The following is a 19,770-nucleotide window of genomic DNA, read 5'->3' on the forward strand; positions in this document are numbered from 1 at the left end:
TATCTCTGTAGCCTCCTCCAGTCCCTACACCCCTCCCTATCTCTGTAACCTCCTCCAGCCCCTACACCCCCTCCCTATCTCTGTAGCCTCCTCCAGTCCCTACACCCCTCCCTATCTCTGTAACCTCCTCCAGCCCCTACACCCGCTCCCTAGCTCTGTAACCTCCTCAAGCCCCTGCACCCCTCCCTATCTCCGTAACCTCCTCCAGCCCCTACACCCCTCCCTATCTCTGTAACCTCCTCCAGTCCCTACACCCCTCCCTATCTCTGTAACCTCCTCAAGCCCCTGCACCCCTCACTATCTCTGTAACCTCCTCCAGTCCCTACACCCCTCCCTATCTCTGTAACCTCCTCCAGTCCCTACACCCCTCCCTATCTCTGTAACCTCCTCCAGCCCCTACACCCCCTCCCTATCCCTGTAACCTCCTCCAGCCCCTACACCCCCTCCCTATCTCTGTAACCTCCTCCAGTTCCTACACCCCCTCCCTATCTCTGTAACCTCCTCCAGCCCCTACACCCCCTCCCTATCTCTGTCACCTCCTCCAGTCCCTACACCCCTACCTATCTCTGTAACCTCCTCCAGCCCCTACACCCCCTCCCTATCTCTGTCACCTCCTCCAGTCCCTACACCCCTACCTATCTCTGTAACCTCCTCCAGCCCCTACACCCCCTCCCTATCTCTGTAACCTCCTCCAGTTCCTACACCCCCTCCCTATCTCTGTAACCTCCTCCAGCCCCTACACCCCCTCCCTATCTCTGTCACCTCCTCCAGTCCCTACACCCCTCCCTATCTCCGTAACCTCCTCCAGTCCCTACACCCCCTCCCTATCTCTGTAGCCTCCTCCAGTCCCTACACCCCTCCCTATCTCTGTAACCTCCTCCAGTCCCTACACCCTCTCCCTATCTCTGTAACCTCCTCCAGCCCCTACAACCCCTCCCTATCTCTGTAACCTCCTCCAGTCCCTACACCCCTCCCTATCTCTGTAACCTCCTCCAGTCCCTACACCCCTCCCTATCTCTGTAACCTCCTCCAGCCCCTACACCCCCTCCCTATCTCTGTATCCTCCTCCAGTCCCTACACCCCCTCCCTATCTCTGTAACCTCCTCCAGCCCCCTACACCCCCTCCCTATCTCTGTAACCTCCTCCAGCCCCTACAACCCCCTCCCTATCTCTGTAACCTCCTCCAGTCCCCTACACCCCCTCCCTATCTCTGTAACCTCCTCCAGCCCCCACACCCCCTCCCTATCTCTGTAACCTCCTCCAGCCCCGACAGCCCCTCCCTATCTCTGTAACCTCCTCCAGCCCCTACACCTCCTCCCTATCCCTGTAACCTCCTCCAGCCCCTACACCCCTCCCTATCTCTGTAACCTCCTCCAGCCCCTACACCCCCTCCCTATCTCAGTAACCTCCTCCAGCCCCTACACCCCCTCCCTAGCTCTGTAACCTCCCCAAGCCCCTGCACCCCTCCCTATCTCCGTAACCTCCTCCAGCCCCTACACCCCCTCACTATCTCTGTCACCTCCTCCAGCCCCTACACCCCCTCCCTATCTCTGTCACCTCCTCCAGCCCCTACACCCCCTCCCTATCTCAGTAACCTCCTCCAGCCCCTACACCCCCTCCCTATCTCTGTAACCTCCTCCAGCCCCATACACCCCCTCCCTATCTCTGGAATCTCCTCCAGTCCCTACACCCCCTCACTATCCCTGTAACCTCCTCCAACCTCTACACCCCCTCCCTATCTCTGTAACCTCCTCCAGCCCCTACACCCTCTCCCTATCTCTGTAACCTCCTCCAGTCCCTACACCCCCCTCCCTATCTCTGTAATCTCCTCTAGCACGTACACCCCCTCCCTATCTCTGTAACCTCCTCCAGCCCCTACACCCCCTCCCTATCTCTGTAACCTCCTCCAGCCCCTACACCCCCTCCCTATCTCTGTAACCTCCTCCAGCCCCTACATCCCCTCCCTATCTCTGTAACCTCCTCCAGCCCCTACACCCCCTCCGTATCTCTGTACCCTCCTCCAGCCCCTACACCCCCTCCCTATTTCTGTAACCTCCTCCAGCCCCTACACCTCCTCCCTATCTCTGTAACCTCCTCCAGCCCCTACACCTCCTCCCTATCTCTGTAACCTCCTCCAGCCCCTACACCCCCTCCCTATCTCTGTAACCTCCTCCAGCCCCTACACGCCCTCCCTATCTCTGTAACCTCCTCCAGTTCCTACACCCCCTCCCTATCTCTGTAATCTCCTCCAGCCCCTACACCCCCTCCCTATATCTGTAACCTCCTCCAGCCCCTACACCCCCTCCATATCTCTGTAACCTCCTCCAGCCCCTACACCCCCTCCCTATATCTGTAACCTCCTCCAGCCCCTACACCCCCTCCCTATCTCTGTAACCTCCTCCAGTTCCTACACCCCCTCCCTATCTCTGTAACCTCCTCCAGCCCCTACACCCCCTCCCTATCTCTGTAACCTCCTCCAGTCCCCTACACCCCCTCCCTATCTCTGTAACCTCCTCCAGTTCCTACACCCCCTCCCTATCTCTGTAACCTCCTCCAGCCCCTACACCCCCTCCCTATCTCTGTAACCTCCTCCAGCCCCTACACCCACTCCCTATATCTGTAACCTCCTCCAGCCCCTACACCCCCTCCCTATCTCTGTAACCTCCTCCAGCCCCTACACCCACTCCCTATATCTGTAACCTCCTCCAGCCCCTACACCCCCTCCCTATCTCTGTAACCTCCTCCAGCCCCTACACCCACTCCCTATATCTGTAACCTCCTCCAGCCCCTACACCCCCTCCCTAGCTCTGTAACCTCCTCCAGCCCCTACACCCCCTCCCTATATCTGTAACCTCCTGCCTTCTCCCCATAACCCCTGATCCCCTTATTAATCAAGAACCTATCTATCTCTGTCTTAAAGACACTCAGTGATTTGGCCTCCACAGCCTTCTGCGGCAAAGAGTTCCACAGATTCACCCCCCTCTGGCTGAAGAAATTCCTCCCCATCTCTGTTTTAAAGGATTGTCCCTTTAGTCTGAGATCGTGTCCTCTGCTTCTAGTTTTCCCTACAAGTGGAAACATCCTCTCCACGTCCACTCTATCCAGGCCTCGCAGTATCCTGTAAGTTTCAATAAGATCCCCCCCCATCCTTCTAAACTCCAACGAGTACAGACCCAGAGTCCTCAACCGTTCCTCATACGACAAGCTCTTCATTCCAGGGATCGCTCTTGTGAACCTCCTCTGGACCCTTTCCAAGGCCCCAGCACATCCTTCCTGAGATATGGGGCCCAGAACTGCTCACAATACTCCAAATGGGGTCTGACCAGAGCCTGATACAGCCTCAGAGGTACATCCCTGGACTTGTATTCTAGCCCTCTCGACATGAATGCTAACATTGCATTTGCCTTCCTAACTGCCGACTGAACCTGCACGTTAACCTTAATGTGAACAAGCCATGCTGGACATCGAGAGGTGGAGACAGGAAGGGGGGGAAGGCGGATTGCTAGGGACTTCTACACGGGGGACAGGCTGGCGACTTCAGAGGGACTGACAGAGAGACTGGAACAATCCAACGGGAATGCACTACGACACCGACAGGTTAGGACCTTTCTCCGCAAGGGGCCAAGACCGTACCCGCGCACCTCGAAAGACGCAGCGCTAGAGGAACGGGTGGGACCCGAGGACTGGCAGTCCTCGGCATGATGTAGTGAGTCACATGGCGGAGAGTCCGGGTGGGGGCCAGTCTACAACACACCCACGTCAAACATTCCCACGGGTGTGCACATCGCCACCGCTTACTGAAAAATAGTTTGTTTTCGACTGTACCAGCCTCCGGACCTCTTAAGAGAGACCCCCCCCCGCGACGGACCATTCCACCTGGTCCCTGTATGTGGGGACCAGTGTCATATGTCATAGAGTCAGAGATGTTGACAGCATGGACACAGGCCGTTCGGCCCAGCTGATCCGTGCCGCCCAGTTTCTATCACTAAGCTAGTCCCACTTGCCCGCAATTGGCCCGTATCCCCTATACCCACCCTCCCCGTGTGACTGTCGAACGGACAAAATCGTCCCCGCCTCTACCACTGCCTCTGGCAGCTCGGTCCAGACGCCCACCACCCTCTGTGTGAAGACATTTCCCCTCTGGTCTCTCTTGCATCACTCACCTTAAACCTGTGCCCTCTAGTTCCAGACTCCTCTACCTTTGGGAAAAGCTGCCGATTATCTACCTTATCTCTGCTCCTCATTATTTAATAGACCTCTATAAGATCACCCCTTACCCTCCTACGCTCCAGGGAAAAAGGTCCCAGCCTATCCAGCCTCTCCTTATAACTCAGACCATCAAGTCCCGGGAGCATCCTCGTAAATCTCTTCTGCACTCTTTCTAGTTTAATAATATCCTTTCTGTAATAGGGTGACCAGAGCTGAACACAGTATTCCACGTGTGGTCTTACCAATGTCTTGTACAACTTCAACAAGACGTCCCAACTCCTGTATTCAATATTCTGACCAATGAAACCTCGCATGCTGAATGCCTTCTTCACCACCCTGTCCACCTGCGACTCCACCTTCAAGGAGCTCTGGACCTGTAGGAGCTATGAACTCCTTGTAACTTCGGAAAATCGCTTATTGTCACAAGTAGACTTCAAATGAAGTTACTGTGAAAAGCCCCCTAGTCGCCACATTCCGGCGCCTGTTCGGGGAGGCTGTTACGGGAATCAAACCGTGCTGCTGGCCTGCCTTGGTCTGCTTTCAAAGCCAGCGATTTAGCCCTGTGCTAAACCAGCCCCTTACATTCTCCTCCAAATCATTAATATATATAACAAATGATGTGGCGATGCTGGCGTTGGACTGGGGTGAGCACAGTAAGAAGTCTTACAACACCAGGTTAAAGTCCAACAGGTTTGTTTCGAATCACTAGCTTTCGGAGCGCTGCTCCTTCCTCAGGTGAATGAAGAGGTCTGTTCCAGAAACACATATATAGACAAATTCAAAGATGCCAAACAATGCTTGGAATGTGAGCATTAGCAGGTGATTAAATCTTTACAGATCCAGAGATGGGGTAACCTCAGGTTAAAGAGGTGTGAATTGTCTCAAGCCAGGACAGTTGGTAGGATTTTGCAGGCCAGATGGTGGGGGATGAATGTAATGCGACATGAATCCCAGGTCCCGGTTGAGGCCGCACTCATGTGTGCGGAACTTGGCTATAAGTTTCTGCTCGGCGATTCTGCGTTGTCGCGGGTCCTGAAGGCCGCCTTGGAGAACGCTTACCCGGAGATCAGAGGCTGAATGCCCTTGACTGCTGAAGTGTTCCCCGACTGGAAGGGAACATTCCTGCCTGGTGATTGTCGCGCGATGTCCGTTCATTCGTTGTCGCAGCGTCTGCATGGTCTCGCCAATGTACCAGGCCTCGGGACATCCTTTCCTGCAGCGTGTGAGGTAGAGAACGGAGACAAGATATAACAAATAACAGTGGACCCAGCACCGACCAGTGAGGCACACCGCTGGTCACAGGCCTCCAGTTTGACAAAACAACCCGCCACAACCACCCTTTGGCTTCGGAGCCTGACTGGTAGGGGTCTCCGAAGCGAAGGCATTAGATCCCAAAGCGTCGGGTAGAACAGGCGAGCGCGCATTAGATTAAGCCGCGATGCTCACTCTGAGATCCAGGTAGCACAGTGGTTAGCACAGTCGCTTCACAGCTCCAGGGTCCGGGGTTCGATTCCCGGCTTGGGTCACTGTCTGTGCGGAGTCTGCACGTCCCCCCCCCCCCCGCGGGTGCGTGGGTTTCCTCCGGGTGCTCCGGTTTCCTCCCACAAGTCCAAAGACGTGCAGGTTAGGGTGGATTGGCCGTGATAAAATTGTCCCTTAGTGTCCAAAAAGGTTGGGTGGGGTTACGGGGGTGGGGTGGAGACGTGGGGCTCTTTCCAAGCGTTGGGGGGCCCTGCACTGTAAATTCGACGATTCTCAGCGACAGATCTTGCCCCCCGTCTTGGGAAGAGCGCCGATGTGCGAAGGCGCTTTGCGAGCGCGGGCTGTTAATTTTCCCAGCAGGCCCACTCTAAGGCCGCCTCTTTTTCTTCCACGTTGTTGACAAATAGACGGCGAGGAGCGAGGCGGGGGCCGCGAGGGGATGATCGAGCAGCAGCTGGTGCCGTGGCATGCGATTCTGCAGCGGGGAGGGGGCGCGGGCTCCGAGAGCTCCCACCCGCACGGGGGGCACTCCCGGCGGGACCGGTACCGCCTGACGGTGACCTTTCCCCCGGCGCGCCCCAACGCCACCAACATCCGGGACGTCTGCCTCTCCAACGCGCAGCGGGTCAGCGAAGTCCCGCACGGGATTCCCAGCAGCGGCTTTGGACGCCTACGCCGCAAGGTGGCAGCCATCGCTGCCATGGAGACCGGCTTTGGGACATGTTGCCAGAGGGACGGTGAGACGCGGGCCGTGTCCTGCGCAATCCAAGTGGTGAGTTCGTCCTTATCCTCGAGTTGGACCCGCGTCACACCCTGGGGATATCGAGTTCCAAATGTCTCGTTCAACCCCCCAGACTCTCCTGCAGAACCAAGGTGCTCGCAAGACACTCTGTAACCTCCTCCAGCCCCTACACCCCCTCCCTATCTCTGTAACCTCCTCCAGTCCCCTACACCCCCTCCCTATCTCTGTAACCTCCTCCAGCCCCTACACCCCCTCCCTATCTCTGTAACCTCCTCCAGCCCCTACACCCCCTCCCTATCTCTGTAACCTCCTCCAGCCCCTACACCCCCTCCATATCTCTGTAACCTCCTCCAGTCCCTACACCCCCTCCCTATCTCTGTAACCTCCTCCAGCCCCTACACACCCTCCCTATCTCTGTAACCTCCTCCAGCCCCCTACACCCCCTCCCTATCTCTGTAACCTCCTCCAGCCCCTACACCCCCTCCCTATCTCTGTAACCTCCTCCAGCCCCGACACCCCCTCCCTATCTCTGTAACCTCCTCCAGCCCCAACACCCCCTCCCTATCTCTGTAACCTCCTCCAGCCCCTACACCCCCCTCCCTATCTCTGTAACCTCCTCCAGCCCCTACACCCCCCTCCCTATCTCTGTAACCTCCTCCAGCCGCTACACCCCCTCCCTATCTCTGTAACCTCCTCCAGCCCCAACATCCCCTCCCTATCTCTGTAACCTCCTCCAGCCCCTACACCCCCTCCCTATCTCTGTAACCTCCTCCAGCCCCTACACCCCCTCCCTATCTCTGTAACCTCCTCCAGCCCCTACACCCCCTCCCTATCTCTGTAACCTCCTCCAGCGCCTACATTCCCTCCCTATCTCCGTAACCTCCTCCAGCCCCCACACCCCCCTCCCTATCTCTGTAACCTCCTCCAGCCCCTACATCCCCTCCCTATCTCTGTAACCTCCTCCAGCCCCTACACCCCCTCCCTATCTCTGTAACCTCCTCCAGCCCCTACACCCCCTTGTTATATCTGTAACCTCCTCCAGCCCCTACACCCCCTCCCTATCTCTGTAACCTCCTCCAGCTCCCTACACCCCCTCCCTATCTCTGTAACCTCCTCCAGCCCCCTACACCCCCTCCCTCTCTCTGTAACCTCCTCCAGCCCCTACCCCACTCCCTATCTCAATAACCTCCTCCAGCCCCTACACCCCTCCCTATCTCTGTAACCTCCTCCAGCCCCTACACCCCTCCCTATCTCTGTCACCTCCGCCAGCCCCTACACCCCCCTCCCTATCTCTGTAACCCCCTCCAGCCCCTACACCCCCTCACTATCTCTGTAACCTCCTCCAGCCCCTACACCCCCTCCCTATCTCTGTAACCTCCTCCAGCCCCTACACCCCGCTCCCAATCTCTGTAACCTCCTCCAGCTCCCTACACCCCCATCCCTATCTCTGAAACCTCCTCCAGTCCCTACACCCCCTCCCTATCTCTGTAACCTCCTCCAGCCCCTACACCCCCCTCCCAATCTCTGTAACCTCCTCCAGCCCCTACCCCACTCCCTATCTCAGTAACCTCCTCCAGCCCCTACACCCCCTCCCTATCTCTGTAACCTCCTCCAGCCCCTACACCCCTCCCTATCTCTGTCACCTCCGCCAGCCCCTACACCCCCCTCCCTATCTCTGTAACCCCCTTCAGCCCCTACACCCCCTCCCTATCTCTGTAACCTCCTCCAGCCCCTACACCCCCTCCCTATCTCTGTAACCTCCTCCAGCCCCTACACCCCCCTCCCAATCTCTGTAACCTCCTCCAGCTCCCTACACCCCCATCCCTATCTCTGAAACCTCCTCCAGTCCCTACACCCCCTCCCTATCTCTGTAACCTCCTCCAGCCCCTACACCCCCTCCCTATCTCTGTAACCTCCTCCAGCCCCTACACCCCCTCCCTATCTCTGTAACCTCCTCCAGCCCCTACACCCCCTCCCTATCTCTGTAACCTCCTCCAGCCCCGACACCCTCTCCCTATCTCTGTAACCTCCTCCAGCCCCTACACCCTCTCCCTATCTCTGTAACCTCCTCCAGCCCCTACACCCCCTCCCTATCTCTGTAACCTCCTCCAGCCCCTACACCCCTTCCCTATCTCTGTAACCTCCTCCAGCCCCTACGCCCTCTCCCTATCTCTGTAACCTCCTCCAGCCCCTACACCGCCTCCCTATCTCTGTAACCCCCTCCAGCCCCTACACCCCTTCCCTATCTCTGTAACCTCCTCCAGCCCCTACACCCCCTCCCTATCTCTGTAACCTCCTCCAGCCCCCTACACCCCTCCCGATCTCTGTGACCTCCTCCAGCCCCTACACCCCCTCCCTATCTCTGTAACCTCCTCCAGCCCCTACACCCCCTCCCTATCTCTGTAACCTCCTCCAGCCCCTACACCCCCTCCCTATCTCTGTAACCTCCTCCAGCGCCTACATTTCCTCCCTATCTCCGTAACCTCCTCCAGCCCCCACACCCCCTCCCTATCTCTGTAACCTCCTCCAGCCCCTACATCCCCTCCCTATCTCTGTAACCTCCTCCAGCCCCTACACCCCCTCCCTATCTCTGTAACCTCCTCCAGCCCCTACACCCCCCTCCCTATCTCTGTAACCTCCTCCAGCCCCTACACCCCCTCCCATCTCTGTAACCTCCTCCAGCCCCTACACCCCCTCCCTATCTCTGTAACCTCCTCCAGCGCCTACATTCCCTCCCTATCTCCGTAACCTCCTCCAGCCCCCACACCCCCCTCCCTATCTCTGTAACCTCCTCCAGCCCCTACATCCCCTCCCTATCTATGTAACCTCCTCCAGCCCCTACACCCCCTCCCTATCTCTGTAACCTCCTCCAGCCCCTACACCCCCTCCCTATCTCTGTAACCTCCTCCAGCTCCCTACACCCCCTCCCTATCTCTGTAACCTCCTTCAGCCCCCTACACCCCCTCCCTCTCTCTGTAACCTCCTCCAGCCCCTACCCCACTCCCTATCTCAGTAACCTCCTCCAGCCCCTACACCCCCTCCCTATCTCTGTAACCTCCTCCAGCCCCTACACCCCTCCCTATCTCTGTCACCTCCGCCAGCCCCTACACCCCCCTCCCTATCTCTGTAACCTCCGCCAGCCCCTACACCCCCTCCCTATCTCTGTAACCCCCTCCAGCCCCTACACCCCCTCACTATCTCTGTAACCTCCTCCAGCCCCTACACCCCCTCCCTATCTCTGTAACCTCCTCCAGCCCCTACATCCCCCTCCCAATCTCTGTAACCTCCTCCAGCTCCCTACACCCCCATCCCTATCTCTGAAACCTCCTCCAGTCCCTACACCACCTCCCTATCTCTGTAACCTCCTCCAGCCCCTACACCCCCTCCCTATCTCTGTAACCTCCTCCAGCCCCTACACCCCCTCCCTATCTCTGTAACCTCCTCCAGCCCCGACACCCCCTCCCTATCTCTGTAACCTCCTCCAGCCCCGACACCCTCTCCCTATCTCTGTAACCTCCTCCAGCCCCTACACCCTCTCCCTATCTCTGTAACCTCCTCCAGCCCCTACACCCCCTCCCTATCTCTGTAACCTCCTCCAGCCCCTACACCCCATCCCTATCTCTGTAACCTCCTCCAGCCCCGACACCCCCTCCCTATCTCTGTAACCTCCTCCAGCCCCTACGCCCTCTCCCTATCTCTGTAACCTCCTCCAGCCCCTACACCGCCTCCCTATCTCTGTAACCCCCTCCAGCCCCTACACCCCTTCCCTATCTCTGTAACCTCCTCCAGCCCCTACACCCCCTCCCTATCTCTGTAACCTCCTCCAGCCCCCTACACCTCTCCCTATCTCTGTAACCTCCTCCAGCCCCCACACCCCCTCCCTATCTCTGTAACCTCCTCCAGCCCCGACACCCCCTCCCGATCTCTGTAACCTTCTCCAGCACCTACACCCCCTCCCTATCTCTGTAACCTCCTCCAGCCCCTACACCCCCTCCCTATCTCTGTAACCTCCTCCAGCCCCCTACACCCCCTCCCTATCTCTGTAACCTCCTCCAGCCCCTACACCCCATCCCTATCTCTGTAACCTCCTCCAGCCCCTACACCCCCTTCCTATATCTGTAACCTCCTCCAGCCACTACACCCCCTCCCTATCTCTGTAACCCCCTCCAGCCCCTACACCCCCTCCCTATCTCTGTAACCTCCTCCAGCCCCTACACCCCCTCCCTATCTCTGTAACCTCCTCCAGCCCCCTACACCCCCTCCCTATCGCTGTAACCCCCTCCAGCCCCTACACCCCCTCCCTATCTCTGTAACCTCCTCCAGCCCCTACACCCCCTCCCTTTCTCTGTAACCTCCTCCAGCCCCTACACCCACTCCCTATCTCTGTAACCTCCTCCAGCTCCCTACACCCCCTCCCTATCTCTGTAACCTCCTCCAGCCCCCTACACCCCCTCCCTCTCTCTGTAACCTCCTCCAGCCCCCACACCCCCTCCCTATCTCTGTAACCTCCTCCAGCCCATACACCCCCTCCCTATCTCTGTAACCTCCTCCAGCCCCTACACCCCCTTCCTATATCTGTAACCTCCTCCAGCCCCTACACCCCCTCACTATCTCTGTAACCTCCTCCAGCTCCCTACACCCCCTCCCTATCTCTGTAACCTCCTCCAGCCCCTACACCCCCTCCCTCTCTCTGTAACCTCCTCCAGTCCCTACACCCCCTCCCTATCTCTGTAACCTCCTCCAGCCCCTACACCCCCTCCCTATCTCTGTAACCTCCTCCAGCCCCTACACCCCCTCCCTTTCTCTGTAACCTCCTCCAGCCCCTACACCCCCTCCCTATCTCTGTAACCACCTCCAGTCCCCACACCCCCTCCCTATCTCTGTAACCTCCTCCAGCCCCTACACCCCCTCCCTTTCTCTGTAACCTCCTCCAGCCCCTACACCCCCTCCCTATCTCTGTAACCTCCACCAGCCCCTACACTCCCCTCCCTATCTCTGTAACCTCCTCCAGCCCCTACACACCCCTCCCTATCTCTGTAACCTCCTCCAGCCACTACACCCCCTCCCTATCTCTGTAACCTCCTCCAGCTCCCTACACCTCCTCCCTATCTCTGTAACGTCCTCCAGCCCCTACACCCCCCTCCCAATCTCTGTAACCTCCTCCAGCTCCCTACACCCCCATCCCTATCTCTGAAACCTCCTCCAGTCCCTACACCCCCTCCCTATCTCTGTAACCTCCTCCAGCCCCTACACCCCCTCCCTATCTCTGTAACCTCCTCCAGCCTCTACACCCCCTCCCTATCTCTGTAACCTCCTCCAGCCCCTAAACCCCCTCCCTATCTCTGTAACCTCCTCCAGCCACGACACCCCCTCCCTATCTCTGTAACCTCCTCCAGCCCCTACACCCCCTTCCTATATCTGTAACCTCCTCCAGCCACTACACCCCCTCCCTATCTCTGTAACCCCCTCCAGCCCCTACACCCCCTCCCTATCTCTGTAACCTCCTCCAGCCCCTACACCCCCTCCCTATCTCTGTAACCTCCTCCAGCCCCCTACACCCCCTCCCTATCTCTGTAACCCCCTCCAGCCCCTACACCCCCTCCCTATCTCTGTAACCTCCTCCAGCCCCTACACCCCCTCCCTTTCTCTGTAACCTCCTCCAGCCCCTACACCCACTCCCTATCTCTGTAACCTCCTCCAGCTCCCTACACCCCCTCCCTATCTCTGTAACCTCCTCCAGCCCCTACACCCCCTCCCTTTCTCTGTAACCTCCTCCAGCCCCGACACCTCCTCCCTATCTCTGTAACCTCCTCCAGCCCCTACACTCCCCTCCCTATCTCTGTAACCTCCTCCAGCCCCTACACACCCTCCCTATCTCTGTAACCTCCTCCAGCCCCTACATCCCCTCCCTATCTCAGTAACCTCCTCCAGCTCCTTACACCCCACTCCCTATCTCTGTAACCTCCTCCAGCCCCTACACCCCCCTCCCTATCTCTGTAACCTCCTCCAGCCCCTACACCCCCTTCCTATATCTGTAACCTCCTCCAGCCACTACACCCCCTCCCTATCTCTGTAACCTCCTCCAGCTCCCTACACCTCCTCCCTATCTCTGTAACCTCCTCCAGCCCCCTACACCCCTCCCTCTCTCTGTAACCTCCTCCAGCCCCCACACCCCCTCCCTATCTCTGTAACCTCCTCCAGCCCATACACCCCCTCCCTATCTCTGTAACCTCCTCCAGCCCCTACACCCCCTCCCTATCTCTGTAACCTCCTCCAGCTCCTACATTCCCTCCCTATCTCCGTAACCTCCTCCAGACCCCACACCCCCCTCCCTATCTCTGTAACCTCCTCCAGCCCCTACATCCCCTCCCTATCTCTGTAACCTCCTCCAGCCCCTACACCCCCTCCCTATCTCTGTAACCTCCTCCAGCCCCTACACCCCCTTGCTATATCCGTAACCTCCTCCAGCCCCTACACCCCCTCCCTATCTCTGTAACCTCCTCCAGCTCCCTACACCCCCTCCCTATCTCTGTAACCTCCTCCAGCCCCCTACACCCCCTCCCTCTCTCTGTAACCTCCTCCAGCCCCTACCCCACTCCGTATCTCAGTAACCTCCTCCAGCCCCTACACCCCTCCCTATCTCTGTCACCTCCGCCAGCCCCTTCACCCCCCTCCCTATCTCTGTAACCTCCGCCAGCCCCTACACCCCCTCCCTATCTCTGTAACCTCCTCCAGTCCCTACACCCCCTCCCTATCTCTGTAACCTCCTCCAGCCCCTACACCCCCTCCCTATCTCTGTAACCCCCTCCAGCCCCTACACCCCCTCACTATCTCTGTAACCTCCTCCAGCCCCTACACCCCCTCCCTATCTCTGTAACCTCCTCCAGCCCCTACACCCCCTCCCTATCTCTGAAACCTCCTCCAGTCCCTACACCCCCTCCCTATCTCTGTAACCTCCTCCAGCCCCTACACCCCCTCCCTATCTCTGTAACCTCCTCCAGCCTCTACACCCCCTCCCTATCTCTGTAACCTCCTCCAGCCCCTACACCCCCTCCCTATCTCTGTAACCTCCTCCAGCCCCTAAACCCCCTCCCTATCTCTGTAACCTCCTCCAGCCACGACACCCCCTCCCTATCTCTGTAACCTCCTCCAGCCCCTACACACCCTCCCTATGTCTGTAACCCCCTCCAGCCCCTCCACACCCTACCTATCTCTGTAACCCCCTCCAGCCCCTACACCCCCTCCCAATCTCTGTCACCTCCTCCAGCCCCTAAACCCTTCCGAGATCACCGCGCTCCCGGCCCCCCGAGCATTGCCCCCCCCCCATTGCTGTGCCGTTGGTGGCTGTGCCCTCAGCAGTGGGAGGGGTGGGGTGGGAGGGGGGCTCCTGCAGAGCATTGTGGGGTGATTGGCCATGTTAAAGGTGGCCCTTGCCCGTGCTGTGCCCTCTAATTCTGCCTCCTTTCCTCACCGCCAGTGGAAGAATCAACTGGACCAGTACTGCACCGCCGAGATGCAAATTAAAACCAAACCTCACCGCTGCTGCAAGGCGGGCTCTAGCGGGTGGCACGACTGCTTCGCTGCGGAAGCCATCCTCCACGGCTACAGCAGGGCCGCTCCGCAGGGCACGGAGACCCCCGGGGGCCCGACTCGCAGGGCCAGGTCCCTGCTCCAGGAGAGCCTGCCCCACCTGCTCTCCCCCCCCGGGGAGCCCAATGAACGGAACCTCCACGACCTCTGCCAGGCGTTCAGAAGGAGGGCCCGGACCGTCGAGCGGCTGGAGTCCGGCTACGACCAGTGCTGCGAGCGCAGCGACAGGCGGGTGTGCACCCACGCGCAGGTAAGGGGCGGGGGGACTGCCGCTCTGTGGGAGGGTCGGTACCGAGGGAGTGCCGCACTGTCAGAGGGTCGGTACTGAGGGAGTGCCGCACTGCCAGAGGGTCAGTACTGAGGGAGCGCCGCACTGTCGGAGGGTCAGTACTGAGGGAGTGCCGCACTGTCAGAGGGTCAGTACTGAGGGAGTGCCGCACTGTGGGAGGGTCAGTACTGAGGGAGTGCCGCACTGTCAGAGGGTTAGTACTGAGGGAGAGCCGCACTGTCAGAGGGTCAGTACTGAGGGAGTGCCGCACTGTGGGAGGGTCAGTACTGAGGGAGTGCCGCACTGTCAGAGGGTCAGTACTGAGGGAGAGCCGCACTGTCAGAGGGTCAGTATTGAGGGAGAGCCGCACTGTCAGAGGGTCAGTACTGAGGGAGTGCCGCACTGTCAGAGGGTCAGTACTGAGGGAGCGCCGCACTGTGGGAGGGTCAGTACTGAGGGAGTGCCGCACTGTCAGAGGGTTAGTACTGAGGGAGAGCCGCACTGTCAGAGGGTCAGTACTGAGGGAGTGCCGCACTGTGGGAGGGTCAGTACTGAGGGAGTGCCGCACTGTCAGAGGGTCAGTACTGAGGGAGAGCCGCACTGTCAGAGGGTCAGTATTGAGGGAGAGCCGCACTGTCAGAGGGTCAGTACTGAGGGAGTGCCGCACTGTCAGAGGGTCAGTACTGAGGGAGCGCCGCACTGTCAGAGGGTCAGTACTGAGGGAGTGCCGCACTGTCAGAGGGTCAGTACTGAGGGAGTGCCGCACTGCCAGAGGGTCAGTACTGAGGGAGTGCCGCACTGTCAGAGGGTCAGTACTGAGGGAGTGCCGCACTGCCAGAGGGTCAGTACTGAGGGAGTGCCGCACTGTCAGAGGGTCAGTACTGAGGGAGTGCCGCACTGTCAGAGGGTCAGTACTGAGGGAGCGCCGCACTGTCGGAGGGTCAGTACTGAGGGAGTGCCGCACTGTCGGAGGGTCAGTACTGAGGGAGCGCCGCACTGTCGGAGGGTCGGTACTGAGGGAGTGCTGCACTGTCAGAGGGTCAGTACTGAGGGAGTGCTGCACTGTCAGAGGGTCAGTACTGAGGGAGCGCCGCACTGTCAGAGGGTCAGTACTGAGGGAGCGCCGCACTGTCAGAGGGTCAGTACTGAGGGAGTGCCGCACTGTCAGAGGGTCAGTACTGAGGGAGCGCCGCACTGTCAGAGGGTCAGTACTGAGGGAGTGCCGCACTGTCAGAGGGTCAGTACTGAGCGAGTGCCGCACTGTCAGAGGGTCAGTACTGAGGGAGTGCCGCACTGCCAGAGGGTCAGTACTGAGGGAGTGCCGCACTGTCAGTGGGTCAGCACTGAGGGAGTGCCGCACTGCCAGAGGGTCAGTACTGAGGGAGCTCCGCACTGTGGGAGGGTCAGTACTGAGGGAGTGCGGCACTGTCAGAGGGTCAGTACTGAGGGAGTGCCGCACTGCCAGAGGGTCAGTACTGAGGGAGTGCCGCACTGCCAGAGGGTCAGTACTGAGGGAGAGCTGCACTGTCAGAGGGTCAGTACTGAGGGAATGCCGCACTGTCGGAGGGTCAGTACTGAGGGAGTGCTGCACTGTCAGAGGGTCAGTACTGAGGGAGTGCCGCACTGTCAGAGGGTCAGTACTGAGGGAGTGCCGCACTGCCAGAGGGTCAGTACTGAGGGAGTGCCGCACTGTCAGAGGGTCAGTACTGAGGGAGGGCCGCACTGCCAGAGGGTCAGTACTGAGGGAGTGCCGCACTGTCAGAGGGTCAGTACTGAGGGAGTGCCGCACTGCCAGAGGGTCAGTACTGAGGGAGTGCCGCACTGTCAGAGGGTCAGTACTGAGGGAGCGCCGCACTGTCGGAGGGTCAGTATTGAGGGAGTGCCGCACTGTCGGAGGGTCAGTACTGAGGGAGCGCCGCACTGTCGGAGGGTCGGTACTGAGGGAGTGCTGCACTGTCAGAGGGTCAGTACTGAGGGAGTGCTGCACTGTCAGAGGGTCAGTACTGAGGGAGCGCCGCACTGTCGGAGGGTCAGTACTGAGGGAGTGCCGCACTGTCAGAGGGTCAGTACTGAGGGAGCGCCGCACTGTCAGAGGGTCAGTACTGAGGGAGTGCCGCACTGTCAGAGGGTCAGTACTGAGGGAGCGCCGCACTGTCAGAGAGTCAGTACTGAGGGAGTGCCGCACTGTCAGAGGGTCAGTACTGAGGGAGCGCCGCACTGTCAGAGGGTCAGTACTGAGGGAGTGCCGCACTGTCGGAGGGTCAGTACTGAGGGAGTGCTGCACTGTCAGAGGGTCAGTACTGAGGGAGTGCCGCACTGTCAGAGGGTCAGTACTGAGGGAGTGCCGCACTGCCAGAGGGTCAGTACTGAGGGAGTGCCGCACTGTCAGAGGGTCAGTACTGAGGGAGTGCCGCACTGCCAGAGGGTCAGTACTGAGGGAGTGCCGCACTGTCAGAGGGTCAGTACTGAGGGAGTGCCGCACTGCCAGAGGGTCAGTACTGAGGGAGTGCCGCACTGTCAGAGGGTCAGTACTGAGGGAGTGCCGCACTGTCAGAGGGTCAGTACTGAGGGAGCGCCGCACTGTCGGAGGGTCAGTACTGAGGGAGTGCCGCACTGTCGGAGGGTCAGTACTGAGGGAGCGCCGCACTGTCGGAGGGTCGGTACTGAGGGAGTGCTGCACTGTCAGAGGGTCAGTACTGAGGGAGTGCTGCACTGTCAGAGGGTCAGTACTGAGGGAGCGCCGCACTGTCGGAGGGTCAGTACTGAGGGAGTGCCGCACTGTCAGAGGGTCAGTACTGAGGGAGCGCCGCACTGTCAGAGGGTCAGTACTGAGGGAGTGCCGCACTGTCAGAGGGTCAGTACTGAGGGAGCGCCGCACTGTCAGAGGGTCAGTACTGAGGGAGCGCCGCACTGTCAGAGGGTCAGTACTGAGGGAGCGCCGCACTGTCAGAGGGTCAGTACTGAGGGAGTGCTGCACTGTCAGAGGGCCAGTACTGAGGGAGTGCCGCACTGTCAGAGGGTCAGTACTGAGGGAGTGCCGCACTGTCAGAGGGTCAGTACTGAGGGAGTGCCGCACTGTCAGAGGGTCAGTACTGAGGGAGTGCCGCACTGTCAGAGGGTCAGTATTGAGGGAGTGCCGCACTGTCAGAGGGTCAGTACTGAGGGAGCGCCGCACTGTCAGAGGGTCAGTACTGAGGGAGCGCCGCACTGTCAGAGGGTCGGTACTGAGGGAGTGCCGCACTGTCAGAGGGTCAGTACTGAGGGAGTGCCGCACTGTGAGAGGGTCAGTACTGAGAGAGCGCCGCACTGTCAGAATGTCGGTACTGAGGGAGCGCCGCACTGTCAGAGGGTCAGTACTGAGGGAGCGCCGCACTGTCAGAGGGTCAGTACTGAGGGAGCGCCGCACTGTCAGAGGGTCAGTACTGAGGGAGCGCCGCACTGTCAGAGGGTCAGTACTGAGGGAGTGCCGCACTGTCAGAGGGTCATACTGAGGGAGTGCCGCACTGTCAGAGGGTCAGTACTGAGGGAGTGCCGCACTGTCAGAGGGTCAGTACTGAGGGAGCGCCGCACTGTCAGAGGGTCAGTACTGAGGGAGCGCCGCACTGTCAGAGGGTCAGTACTGAGGGAGCGCCGCACTGTCAGAGGGTCAGCACTGAGGGAGTGCTGCACTGTCAGAGGGCCAGTACTGAGGGAGTGCCGCACTGTCAGAGGGTCAGTACTGAGGGAGTGCCGCACTGTCAGAGGGTCAGTATTGAGGGAGTGCCGCACTGTCAGAGGGTCAGTACTGAGGGAGCGCCGCACTGTCAGAGGGTCAGTACTGAGGGAGCGCCGCACTGTCAGAGGGTCAGTACTGAGGGAGTGCCGCACTGTCAGAGGGTCAGTACTGAGGGAGTGCCGCACTGTGAGAGGGTCAGTACTGAGAGAGCGCCGCACTGTCAGAATGTCGGTACTGAGGGAGCGCCGCACTGTCAGAGGGTCAGTACTGAGGGAGCGCCGCACTGTCAGAGGGTCAGTACTGAGGGAGTGCCGCACTGTCAGAGGGTCAGTACTGAGGGAGCGCCGCACTGTCAGAGGGTCAGTACTGAGGGAGTGCCGCACTGTCAGAGGGTCATACTGAGGGAGTGCCGCACTGTCAGAGGGTCAGTACTGAGGGAGTGCCGCACTGTCAGAGGGTCAGTACTGAGGGAGCGCCGCACTGTCAGAGGGTCAGTACTGAGGGAGCGCCGCACTGTCAGAGGGTCAGTACTGAGGGAGCGCCGCACTGTCAGAGGGTCAGTACTGAGGGAGTGCTGCACTGTCAGAGGGCCAGTACTGAGGGAGTGCCGCACTGTCAGAGGGTCAGTACTGAGGGAGTGCCGCACTGTCAGAGGGTCAGTATTGAGGGAGTGCCGCACTGTCAGAGGGTCAGTACTGAGGGAGCGCCGCACTGTCAGAGGGTCAGTACTGAGGGAGCGCCGCACTGTCAGAGGGTCGGTACTGAGGGAGTGCCGCACTGTCAGAGGGTCAGTACTGAGGGAGTGCCGCACTGTGAGAGGGTCAGTACTGAGAGAGCGCCGCACTGTCAGAATGTCGGTACTGAGGGAGCGCCGCACTGTCAGAGGGTCAGTACTGAGGGAGCGCCGCACTGTCAGAGGGTCAGTACTGAGGGAGCGCCGCACTGTCAGAGGGTCAGTACTGAGGGAGCGCCGCACTGTCAGAGGGTCAGTACTGAGGGAGTGCCGCACTGTCAGAGGGTCACACTGAGGGAGTGCCGCACTGTCAGAGGGTCAGTACTGAGGGAGTGCCGCACTGTCAGAGGGTCAGTACTGAGGGAGCGCCGCACTGTCAGAGGGTCAGTACTGAGGGAGCGCCGCACTGTCAGAGGGTCAGTACTGAGGGAGCGCCGCACTGTGAGAGGGTCAGTACTGAGAGAGCGCCGCACTGTCAGAATGTCGGTACTGAGGGAGCGCCGCACTGTCAGAGGGTCAGTACTGAGGGAGCGCCGCACTGTCAGAGGGTCAGTACTGAGGGAGTGCCGCACTGTCAGAGGGTCAGTACTGAGGGAGCGCCGCACTGTCAGAGGGTCAGTACTGAGGGAGTGCCGCACTGTCAGAGGGTCATACTGAGGGAGTGCCGCACTGTCAGAGGGTCAGTACTGAGGGAGTGCCGCACTGTGGGAGGGTCAGTACTGAGGGAGTGCCGCACTGTCAGAGGGTCAGTACTGAGGGAGTGCCGCACTGTGGGAGGGTCAGTACTGAGGGAGTGCCGCACTGTCAGAGCGTCAGTACTGAGGGAGTGCCGCACTGTCAGAGCGTCAGTATTGAGGGAGCTCCGCACTGTCAGAGGGTCAGTACTGACGGAATGCCGCACTGTCAGAGGGTCAGTACTGAGGGAGTGCCACACTGTCAGAGGGTCAGTACTGAGGGAGCGCCGCACTGTCAGAGGGTCAGTACTGAGGGAGCGCCGCACTGTCAGAGGGTCAGTACTGAGGGAGTGCCGC

General features: G+C 59.6%; 1 protein-coding gene across 2 annotated transcripts in view; it reads left to right on the forward strand.

The window, feature by feature from the left end:
• ecm1b (extracellular matrix protein 1b) overlaps positions 1-19,770 on the forward strand; it is a 57,965-nt gene that overhangs the window by 5,219 nt on the left and 32,976 nt on the right. For both annotated transcript variants that reach the window (XM_072490639.1, XM_072490640.1), the window contains exons 2-3: positions 6,099-6,463; positions 13,911-14,273. In XM_072490639.1, coding sequence (XP_072346740.1) covers positions 6,099-6,463; positions 13,911-14,273 — 728 coding nt within the window. The remainder of the gene's footprint in view (positions 1-6,098; positions 6,464-13,910; positions 14,274-19,770) is intronic.

Source organism: Scyliorhinus torazame, chromosome 26 (genome assembly GCF_047496885.1).
Source record: "Scyliorhinus torazame isolate Kashiwa2021f chromosome 26, sScyTor2.1, whole genome shotgun sequence".
Classification (NCBI taxonomy): Eukaryota; Metazoa; Chordata; class Chondrichthyes; order Carcharhiniformes; family Scyliorhinidae; genus Scyliorhinus; species Scyliorhinus torazame.